Source organism: Cherax quadricarinatus, chromosome 16, assembly GCF_038502225.1.
Source record: "Cherax quadricarinatus isolate ZL_2023a chromosome 16, ASM3850222v1, whole genome shotgun sequence".
In the NCBI taxonomy this organism is placed as follows: domain Eukaryota; kingdom Metazoa; phylum Arthropoda; class Malacostraca; order Decapoda; family Parastacidae; genus Cherax; species Cherax quadricarinatus.
Window position 1 is genome coordinate 8,803,789 of NC_091307.1, and position 12,291 is coordinate 8,816,079.

General features: G+C 39.0%; 1 protein-coding gene across 1 annotated transcript in view; it reads right to left on the reverse strand.

Moving 5' to 3' along the window:
* LOC128688860 (putative leucine-rich repeat-containing protein DDB_G0290503) overlaps nucleotides 1–12,291 on the reverse strand; it is a gene marked incomplete at its 3' end in the record, with an annotated part of 132,346 nt that overhangs the window by 68,272 nt on the left and 51,783 nt on the right. Inside the window, 3 exon segments of the mRNA XM_053776870.2 lie at nucleotides 4,172–4,316; nucleotides 6,780–6,895; nucleotides 7,319–7,403. Coding sequence (XP_053632845.2) covers nucleotides 4,172–4,316; nucleotides 6,780–6,895; nucleotides 7,319–7,403 — 346 coding nt within the window.

A 12,291-nucleotide genomic window follows, 5' to 3' on the forward strand; every position in this document is an offset into this window, starting at 1 on the left:
CCCTCGATGTCCGAACTACTCATGGTGAATACAAGGTCCAGCCTTGCTGGTTCATCCTCTCCTCTCTCTCTGGTAGTGTCTCTAACATGTTGATGCATGAGGTTTTCCAGTACCACATCCATCATCTTGGCTCTCCATGTTTTGGGACCCCCATGGGGCTCCAGGTTTTCCCAGTCAATCTACTTGTGATTGAAATCACCCATAACTAGTAACTTTGCTCCCCCCACGTGTGCTCTCCTGGCCACCTCAGCTAGTGTGTCGATCATTGCTCTGTTGCTCTCATCATATTCTTCTATTGGCCTCCTGCAGTTCTGTGGTGGGTTGTACATTACTGCAATTATCACCTTATGTCCCACAGACTGGATTGTTCCTACTAAGTAGTCCCTTTTGCCCGTGCCATCCATTCCTTCCATTTTCTCAAAATCCCACTGGTTTTTAATGAGCAGTGCAACTCCTCCTCCCCCTCTCCTCCCTCTGTCTTTCCTGAGGATTTGGTATCCGGATGTAAAGATTGAATCTGTTATTATTCTGGTGAGTTTTGTTTCTGTGAGTGCTATTATGTCTGGGGATGTCTCTTTGATTCTTATGTGCCACTCCTCATACTTGTTTGTTATTCCATCTGCATTTGTATACCACACCTTCAACTTCTTTTCTAAGACCGTAGTCTGGGAGGTATATTGGGGTTGGGGAAGTGGGAGACCTGGTAAGGAACCATGGGTTGTTGCTGTGGGGGTGGAGTTTGTAATGTAGTGGGTGGGGGCATTGGATGTGGCATGGGTGTTTTGGTTTAGAGTGTTTGGTTGCACTGGGGTTGACCTGGTTGGGAGGCTTCTATAGGAAGTTTTGTGTGTGTGTGTGTGTGTGTGTGTGTGTGTGTGTGTGTGTGTGTGTGTGTGTGTGTGTGTGTGTGTGTGTGTGTGTGTTTGTGTTTGTTTTAGATAGGAGCAAGTGAAGACAAATGTTTTTTCTTACTCGAGTGCTGTTGGAGTGTGAGCAAAGCAACATTTATGAAGGGATTCGGGGCAACTAGCTAGCCAGATCTGAATCCTGGAAGTGGAAAGTACAGTGTCTGTGCCCTGAGGGAGGGGTGGATATGTTGCAGTTTTTTAACTGTAGTGTAAGCACGCCTCTGGCAAGACAGTGGAGTGAATGAAGTTGAAAGTGTTTCTTCTTTTTTGGGTCACACTGCCTTGGTGGGAAATGGTCAATATGTTAATAGGAAAAAAAAAAAATACTAAGAATGTGCAGCAAAGTGTTTATATGTGGCACCAGAATGTAACTGTCACAGTCAAAAGCAGAGTTCAAGTAAGTCCATGAGAGTGTACAGAGATTATAGCCTGAGCTATGAGGAAAACAATGCTACGTCTCCTGTCTTTGGAGGCATAAAACAGGAGAAGATCATGCTCAATAATAATAATAATCATTTTTTTTTCCAACATACTGGCCATCTCTTACTTAGGCAGTGAGACCCAAAAAAGAAGAAAACTACAGAGTTTACCTTCTTTTAAGATTAAGTAATTTAAACAAGAGAAGGGGTTAGTAGCCCCTTGCTCCCAGCATTTTATTCATCTCTTGTGGCATGCATGGCTTATGGTGGAAAGAATAATAAAAGGTGGGTGGTGCACTGAGGCCTCTCAAGAGACAAAACTTGATGTACCCAAGAAAGCAAAATGGAGAATGTACCAGAGTATAGTAGTAGCAACACTGTTGTATGGGTGTGAAGCATATGTTTTGAATGTTACAGTGAGGAGATGGTTGAAGGCAGAAGAAATATCACGTTTGAGGGTAATGTGTAGTGTCAAGCTTATACAGAGAATACAGAGTTAGGAGATTAGGAGGCATAGGGTTACCAAAAGTATTATTCAGAGTTGAGGAGGGGTTGTTAAAGTGGTTTGAGCACTTAAAGATGGCAAAAAATAGAATGACTAGGAGAGTGTATAAATCTGGGGGTGGAGGGAAGGAGGGATAGGGGTTATTCTAGGAAATGTTGGAGGGAGAAGGTAAAAGTAGTTTCAAGTCCTAGGGGCTTCAACATCCAACAAGCTTGTGTGTATGAGTGTTGGATAGGATTTTTTAACGATTTGACGAGCTGTTGGAGTGTCAATAAGGTAACATTTATGAAGGGATTTAGGTAAACTGGTTTGCCAGACTTGAGTCCTGGAGGTGGAAAGTACAGTGCCTGCACTCTGAAGGAGGGGTGGGGGATATTGCAGCTTGGAATGTCATCTGAACTGTTATGTCAGCACCATTCTGGCAACAGTGATTGAATGAGTAACGAGGCAGATGAGATGTCATGGTTGAGGGCTATGTATTGTGTGAACATTATGAAGAGAATTTGGAGCATTGAAATTAAATGATACAGGGTCATCAAAAGCATAATTCAGGGAGCAGAGGATTTTTGGGGGGAAATCTAGAGGATAAAACATGAATAAGATGACTAAGAAGTTATAAAAATTTGGGGTGGTAAAAGGAGTAGGAGTCATCCAAAGAAGGGTTGAAGGGAGAGGGTACAGGTGGTTTTGAGTGTTAGGGACTTCAGCATCTGAGCCCGTTAGATCAGAGTAGAGACAAGTGACTTTTATGATTAGAATATCGAAAGAATGCAAGTGAAATATAGGAGAGGCCTGGAGACATGACTAATGAACAGAAGAAATGTTTTAATTCCAGAAACGTCTACATTTTTTATTTTATGGACTATTTTTAAATTGGTATTTTTTTAAATTTTCTATAAAACTGGCCAAATTACTGAATTCTGTGCACTTTACAGGATAGTCAAAATAATTGAAGGGGCAGTTTCCTGTTATCAATCAATAGAATGGAAGGCAAACTAGCAAAATAGCTACTCTCAGCTCATTCATACCCTCAAACTTGTCCTCATTAGTACAATTTAAAGGATACTTTATATATTTACCTTTTAATGACTCAAGATTAACTATAATTAATGATTCGAGATTAATGATTTGAGATTAACCCTTTCAGGGTTGGTGCCATACTATAGTGTATGACTTGCACGCCATGGTTGGTGCCGTACTAGTACTCAAATTCTGGCGCCTTCAAATCTAGCGAGAGAAAGCTGGTAGGCCTACATATGAAAGAATGGGTCTATGTTGTCAGTGTGCGCAGTACAAAAAAATCCTGCAGCACAGTGCATGAAAAAAAAAACCTCCGACCATGTTTTTGGTTTAAAACTGCGACATTGCAGTGTATTTTCGTATGCTATTTATGGTTGTATTCTAGTTTTCCTGGTCTCATTTTATAGAATGGAAGACATATTATGGAAATTGAGATGATTTTGATTGGTTTCACAATGAAAAGTACCTTGAAACTGAGCTCAAAGTAGCAGAAATGTTCAATTTTTGCCAAAGTTCAAAGGTAAATAAATCATGCCATGCGTCCAATACATGTCAACTGGTGAGTCTAATATTCTTTCACAAGTGCGCTGATATTATTTATACCATTTCTACACTAATGCAGTAGTCTGCATAACAGTGAATCTTCTATTTTTTGAGAATAAAAATTCAAAGTGGAAAGCAAAAGAAATGTAAGAGAGGCCTGGGGACATGAGTAATGAACAGACGAAATGTTATTTTAGTGCCAGGAATGTGTCTTGTTTATTCTGGACCCTATATGGAAATTGGCATCTTTTGAAATTTGTGTGAAACTCGCAAAATTGTCAATTTCTGACCACGTTATTGGATAGTTGAAATTGGTAAATGGGTGGTTTTTTGTACTCATTCGATAGAAAAAATGGAGTTCTTACGAAATAGGTATGATTTTTGGAATTGGCCGAAAATAGGGCTCAAAGTGGGCGAAATCGCCAATGTGTAAACATCATCGAGACCGCTAACTTCGCGAGAGCATAATTCCGTAAGTTTTCCATCAAATTTCATACTTTTGGTGTCAGTATGATAAGGAAAAGATTCTCAATCATTTCATAAAAAATATTTTTTTTTTTTTTTTTGAAAAATTTCTGACCCTGAGAACAAGTTTAGGAGAGGGCCTGCCGACCCTGAAAGGGTTAATTATAATGATTCGAGATTAATTATAATTAATGACTAAAGATTAATTACAATTATTTATCAACACAATCAATTGAAGTTCACAAGATTAAATAAATTATAGATATTAAAGGCAACTGGAATAGATTAAAGAATACATAACTACCACTTACTTAATTTATTTATCTTCTTGTGAGAAGTTTGCAAAGTTACATCCATCTCCTCTCTTTCATTCTCCATGCGATGGATTTCCTGTTGCAACTTCTTCACTTCTCGAGTCTTAGCATTTAGTAGTTTTTGAATGCGGAAGGGTGGACTCTAAAGAAGAAAATACTGTTACTAGATTCTATCACTTTCTAGTGTATACCTAAATAATCAGACAATGTATTTTTGGTTTACATTCTAAGCTAGTGGTGAAAGTGTCCAAGGAGCACTCTCACTAAGCACTAGTGTATTCTGATATTCAAAATGCTTTTTCTATTTAACCCTTTGACTATTTTGGTCGTACATATACGTCTTATGAGCCAGTGTTTCGGATGTATATATACTCAATGATTCTAGCGGCTTCAAATCAAGCAGGAGAAAGCTGGTAGGCCCACATGCGAGAGAATGGGTCTGTGTGGTCAGTGTGCACCACATAAAAAAAATCCTGCAGCACGCAGTGCATAATGAGATAAAACAATTGACTTTTTTTTTGGGGGGGGGGGATTAAAACACCGACTTTGAGGTGTATTTTCGTATAGTATTTATCATTGTATTCTCGTTTTCATGGTCTCACGTGATAAAATGAAAAACATATTGCAGAAATAGAGATGATTTTGATTAGTTTCACGATGAAAACAACCTTGAAATTGAGCTCAAAGTAGCGGAAATGTTCAATTTTTACCAATGTTCAAGAGTAAGCAAATCACACCACACATCCAATACACGTCAACTGGGGAGTCTAATATTCTTTCACTAGTGCACTGATATTATTTATACCACTTTTACAATAATGCAGTAGTCTGCATAACAGTAAATTTTGTATTTTTTTGTATGGATAAAAAATAAAAATAGAAAGCGATAGTAATATAAAAGGGGCCTAGAGACATGACTAATGAACAGAGGATATGTTATTTTAGTGCCAAGAATGTCTACATTGTTTATTCTGGACCCTATTTTGAAACTGGCATCTTTTTTAATTTGCATGAAATTGGCCAAATTGCCAATTTCTGACCACTTTATTGGGTAGTTCAAATCGGTAAATGGGCGGTTTCTTGTACTCAATTGATAGTAAAAATGGAGTTCTAAAGAAATAGCCATGAGTTTGGTCAACTGGAACAACGGAATTGGCCAAAAACAGGACTCAAAGTTGGCGAAATCGTCAATGAGTATATGTCGCCGAGACCGCTAACTTCACGGGAGCGTAATTCCGTGAGTTTTTGACCAAATTTCGTACTTTTGGTGTCATTACCATCGGGAAAAGATTGTCTATCATTTCATAAGAAAAAATAATTTTTTTTTTTCAAAAAATTTTGCGACATACAATGACAGTTTCAGAAAGGGGCTTGCGACAGTCAAAGGGTTAAACAAAATTTAAGAGAAATTTCACAGATTCTTATCTTTTCTACCATTAGCCAAATGCCAGAAATGGGACAGATTTTAGGATTTCTGAGGAATAGTTCTGATTTTTCTTTGCCTTGCTTAACAGCAAAAGCTGTTGAGAACTAGGTATTTTTTTCAAGATGGCAAAGTGAGCTTAAGTAGTTCTCCCTCTTAGTTTGTTCTGACCTGTGAAAATACATACCTGTAAGGATGATTGCTTCATATCAGTACAACACAAGCTTTTACTAAAAGTCTGAGGTGATTCTTAAAATACCTAACACTAAAATGTATTTGATATGCCTCAATTTCTCCATGTGGCATCCTTTACAACTGTGGGTGTTTAAGAAAGAAATAAGGCATCAAATATTCTGATAGAGATATACAGTATTAGGTAAAACAGATGAACTGAAGAACTTCTACAAAAAATGAGGATACATTCCTGGGAGCCCCCAAAAAGCTAAACAACTTTTTTTTTTTAGATCAAGAGATCTTGCAAAAATAAAAGTGAATATGTAATTGTAGTTCATTGTTGTAATGTATTATGTTGTTTTCAATGCTTAAGATTCCAAATGCAAAGAAATAATAATATTTCTTACCTTAAATTGTGGGTACTGGGGTTTGTGCATGATTGTGGGTACTGGGGTTTGTGCATGATTGTGGAGAGTGGAGAGTTATTGCGTGGCCCTACTGGGCTAAGGTGGATGGTAGAGGTTCTGGTACTAAAGTTGATGGTTGTACTACAGTGTGCATAAATTCTGTAATGAATTTCTGCTCTATTTTACCCAGCAGTACATCATACAACTGACGGTAAGGCATCAGCTGCTCTAGACACCGTTTCAGGGACCTCTTCAGTGAAAAAGTCTAACTTCAAGTCAGTCAAATCAGTACGTCAGTCAGTCAAGTTAGTAATACAGTAATTAAGTCAGTCAATCAGTAAATCAATCAGTAAGTCAGTCAGCAAATCAATCAGTAAGTCATCACACAAACTCATATTTACCTCATTCTTATATGCTGACCCACAACAAGGCAGCAGCTTGAGCTGGGGAATTTTTTTCCACACCCACAAAAGGAACTATGTAAAGTTAATTTTATGAAGTGTTGTATAAAACTGTGCCGCAATTTTTCACTCGTGCTATAACCAAATTGTGCCAAATAAGCTCGAGTCAAATGACGGTCTACTGTACATCTCAAACATACCTGAATAAGTTCTCTAAGAGGGGATGATGATGTTCTGGGAGAATTGGTGTAAACATTTGGAGAAGCACAGGAAACAGCACCAACTGGGGTCTGACATTGTACTAGCAATTTACCCTCTGAAAAATGTGTAAAACAATTACAGGTCTCAATTTCACACTCATTTGGCAGGATAGTAGTACTCTTTTCAGAAGGACCATGAACAATAGGACACTGAGTCATACTATGACAATAAAAAATACTTCAGCAAAGTATGTGAACATCTTTAACAATGACCACCAGCAGAACCTAACTTAATACTTGGGATTCAAAAAATAAATATGGCAAAGGGTGAAAAACTTCTCAAAACTGGTCACAGATAAAACAACAATCGGTTGAAAGCTAAGAAGTAGAAGCACTATGAAATTTCATTGCATAACAGCATACAAATTTTACCATCTGAAGGTCAATACCTTGGTCCAGGCATGACTAACTTCTCTTAAATTTTAAGTACAGACTGTAAAAGAAGCACAGTACCTAACAGAGTAATAATAAACACTCACCTAACTTCTCTGAACATAAAATGTCCAAGAACTTGGTGCTCATCCCAGAGCCTCTCTTCTGGATAGATTCGATAAGGTACTTCAGCTGGAAAACACTAAGTATCAAACTTTTTTGTTACAAAAAAAAAAAAAATGTTAAACACAAAACAACATACAAATTTACTGTTACATGTTCAACATAAAATGTTCAAAATAATTTTAATTGCTGAAAATATGCTAGCACACTCAGTTCACACACTGATGTCTGTGGTTCGATCCCCAGTATGGATGGAAACATTAGGCTTTGTTTCCTTAAGACACCTGTTGCACTTATTCACCTGAGTGTTAGCTGGCTGGTGTGGGTCGCATCCTGAGGACAAAAATAACCTAATTTACCCAAAATGCTCTGCATAGTAAGGGGTTTTCTATATAGTACTACATCACCGATGTCCAGTTAGACCTGTATATGTTGTACAAATACTTGTAGAAATAAAGATCACTATTTTTTTTTTAACACATCGGCCTTTCCCACTGAGGCAGGGCGACCCAAAAAGAAAGAAAACCCCAAAATGAAAGAAAAATACTCTAATCATCATTCAACACTTTCAACATCACTCATACATAATCCTGTGTCACAAACCTACTGGAGTTTCAAGACAAGGTGACAGAAGTAAGAAAAGAGAGAGGGAGGGGCAGACTGCATTTTCTTGGACTGCAAGAAGGCCTTCGACACAGTTCCTCAAAAGAGGTGACTGCAAAAGCTAGAGAATCAGGCACACACAACAGGAAAGGCACTGCAATGGATCAGAGAATACCTGACAGGGAGGCAACAATGAGTCGTGGTACGTGACAAGGTGTCAGAGTGGGCGCCTGTGACAAGCGGGGTTCCACAGGGGTCTGTCCTAGAACTTGTGCTGTTTTTGGTATATGTGAATGACATAATGGAAGGGATAGACTCAGAAGAGTCCTTGTTTGCAGATGATGTGAAGTTAATGAGGAGAATAAAACCGGTCGAGGATCAGGCAGGACTACAAATAGACCTGGACAGGCTACAAGCCTGGTCCAGCAACTGGCTCCTTGAGTTTAACCCTGCCAAATGCAGTCACAAAGACTGTGGAAGGGCAAAGAAGACCGCAGACACAGTATTGTCTAGTTGGCCGAAGACTGCAAACCTCACTCAAGAAAAAAGATCTGGGGGTGAGTATAACACCGAGCACATCTCCTGAGGCGCACATCAATCAGAAAACTGCTGCGGCGTACGGGCGTCTGGCAAACCTAAGGATAGCATTCCGATACTGTTATATCTTCGAAATTGGTCATCCTGTGTTATTTAACTGTTGTAAGAGAATATGTTCATCACTTATTATAGCGCGAAAGTCCCCGTTTATAGCTAAAATAGAGACTTTCGGCGTTATATTATTATCTGTTAATATATGAAAAATACCATGGTATTATTGCTATTATCGTTATCACTATTATCGCTATTATCACTATTATCGCTATTATCACTATTATCGCTATTATCACTATTATCGTTATTATCACTATTATCACTTTTTTTATTATTATTTTATTATCACACTGGCCGATTCCCACCAAGGCAGGGTGGCCCGAAAAAGAAAAACTTTCACCATCATTCACTCCATCACTGTCTTGCCAGAAGGGTGCTTTACACTACAGTTTTTAAACTGCAACATTAACACCCCTCCTTCAGAGTGCAGGCACTGTACTTCCCATCTCCAGGACTCAAGTCCAGCCTGCCGGTTTCCCTGAATCCCTTCATAAATGTTACTTTGCTCACACTCCAACAGCACGTCAAGTATTAAAAAACCATTTGTCTCCATTCACTCCTATCAAACACGCTCACGCACGCCTGCTGGAAGTCCAAGCCCCTCGCACACAAAACCTCCTTTACCCCCTCCCTCCAACCTTTCCTAGGCCGACCCCTACCCCGCCTTCCTTCCACTACAGACTGATACACTCTTGAAGTCATTCTGTTTCGCTCCATTCTCTCTACATGTCCGAACCACCTCAACAACCCTTCCTCAGCCCTCTGGACAACAGTTTTGGTAATCCCGCACCTCCTCCTAACTTCCAAACTACGAATTCTCTGCATTATATTCACACCACACATTGCCCTCAGACATGACATCTCCACTGCCTCCAGCCTTCTCCTCGCTGCAACATTCATCACCCATGCTTCACACCCATATAAGAGTGTTGGTAAAACTATACTCTCATACATTCCCCTCTTTGCCTCCAAGGACAAAGTTCTTTGTCTCCACAGACTATTATCACTATTTGTTATTATCACTATTATTTTAGTATTATTGTTAGGTAGGATTTCTGGTGTATATAGAGTAGAGTTTAAGTCTCGGAACCATCCGGTGAATTGTTCAATTGTTTATGTCCGGCTGGCTGACGTGGGTCAGCTGATCCAACCCGACGACACGTCAACAGACTGGCAAGTAGTCAGTCTGCTCCCTGCTCTAGCCCTGACAACTGATCGTATATTGGCTCTTACGGTGTACAGTTTGAATGGTTTTGAGAATTGGACTCAAGAGCTGACTCACTTTGTTCCTCATTGCTTTGAAAGACTCTTTTGATATTTATATTCTTGGTCAGTTCAGTAATCCAAAAAGATACTTTACGGCCAGATTCAAAGGTCTTGTTAAATCCTGTACATTTAGTATTTTGAGTTTACAGTCTTGTTAAGACAAAGACATAAATGTTATTGAAGACTTAATTACAGGAAGAATAATTAAACTTCCTTATTAATGTGACATTTCCATGATTTTGAACTAAATGTATATGGCAAATTTATTGTACAAGTATTAAGTTACATTAACTACAAAGAGAAGATAAAGTATTGTATTTAAATACTTTAATAAATTTGATTATTCTATGGAGTTTCCCAGTTGAAATTATTTCCCCTAGACTCTAAAACTTTAAATAACTCGGATCCAAAAATCTTGATGCATAAGAAATGAATGGTAACAGGCCACATTCTGAAGTTCTTTAAAAAATTTCTTATTCGCAACAAATGGGGTACCCGTCCGGGATCTCTGTTGTTCTAAGACATTGATCAAAAGAACAATATTAAAGTTATATACTGGGAATTTATCTCAAAATATTGATCATGGAAGATCACATTAAAGAGTTATTTGAAGATTTAACATTGTCAAAGCTGGACTCCTTGAAACTTCAAACGTGCTGGCAGATAGCCCGTAAATTGGAAGTACCATACGAGCGTTTATCCCATATAAAGAAATTAGATCAAATAGAAATGACCCAAAATGGATGAATAATAGGCTCAAATATCTACTAGGGCATAAGAAAGGAATTTATAGGCATATCAAAAGAGGTGAGGGTCATCTTATGAATCAGTATATTGACATTAAGAGGGACATTAAAAAGGGGATAAGAAAAGCTAAAAGGGACTATGAAATTAAAGTTGCTAGGGATTCTAAAACTAACCCAAAAAGTTTTTTCCAGGTCTATAGAACAAAAGTTAGAGATAAGATAGGTCCCCTTAAAAATAACTATGGGCACCTTACTGACAAAGAGAATGAAATGTGCTTGATTTTAAATAATTATTTTCTCTCAATTTTTACACAGGAAGACACTAACAATATTCCAGTAATTAATTTTTACAGTGGGCTAGAAGAAGATAAATTATGTAACATCACAGTCACTAGTGAGATGGTTGTGAAGCAGATAGACAGACTGAAGCAAAATAAGTCGCCGGGTCCTGATGAGGTTTTTTCAAGGGTTCTTAAGGAATGCAAAATGGAACTCTGTGAACCATTAACTAATATTTTTAATTTATCTCTTCAAACAAGTGTAGTGTCTGATATGTGGAAGATGGCTAATGTAATTCCTATTTTTAAAACAGGGGACAAGTCGTTACCGTCAACTTACCGCCCAATAAGCCTGACCTCAATTGTAGGCAAATTACTAGAGTCAATTATAGCTGAGATTATAAGAAGCCATCTCGATAAGCATAGCTTGATTAATGATACTCAGCATGGATTCACAAGAGGCCAGTCTTGTCTAACTAATTTATTAACTTTCTTCAGTAAAGCTTTTGAGGCTGTTGACCACAATAAAGAATTTGATATTTACAGTGGACCCCCGCATACCGTACGCATCGCATACCGTACAATCCGCATACCGCTCGCGTTTTTCGCAAAAATTTTGCCTCGCATACCGCCCAAAAACCTGCTCACCGCTCTTCGTCCGAGACGCATCCAATGTGCGCCCTTAGCCAGCCTCACATGTTCCGCCGGTGGCATTGTTTACCAGCCAGCCTCCGCGGTAACATCCAAGCATACAATCGGAACATTTCGTATTATTACAGTGTTTTTGGTGATTTTTTCTGGAAAATAAGTGACCATGGGCCCCAAGAAAGCTTCTAGTGCCAACCCTACAGCAATAAGGGTGAGAATTACTATAGAGATGAAGAAAAAGATCATTGATAAGTATGAAAGTGGAGTGCGTGTCTCCGAGCTGGCCACGTTGTATAATAAACCCCAATCAACCATCGCTACTATTGGTGGTACAGCTGCTGCTGCACTGTCAGCTGCTGCTGTAGCATCGTCTGCTGCTGCTGCTGCTGTACCACCGTCTGCTGCTGCTGTAGCATCGTCTGCTGCTGCTGCTGCTGTACCACCGTCTGCTGCTGCTGTAGCATCGTCTGCTGCTGCTGTAGCATCGTCTGCTGCTGCTGCTGCTGTAGCACCGTTGTTGGTGTGGCTTATTGAGAATACCAAGAAACAATTAACCCCAGAGGATTTGCCACCCAGGATAACCCAAAAAAGTCAGTGTCATCTAACTTATTTCCATTGGGGTCCTTAATCTTGTCTCCCAGGATGCAACCCACACCAGTCGACTAACACCCAGGTGAACAGGGAAAAATGCCTGGAACTAGTGCTCATATTGGTGAATTTAAAGCCAGCAAAGGTTGGTTTGAGAGATTTAAGAATCGTAGTGGC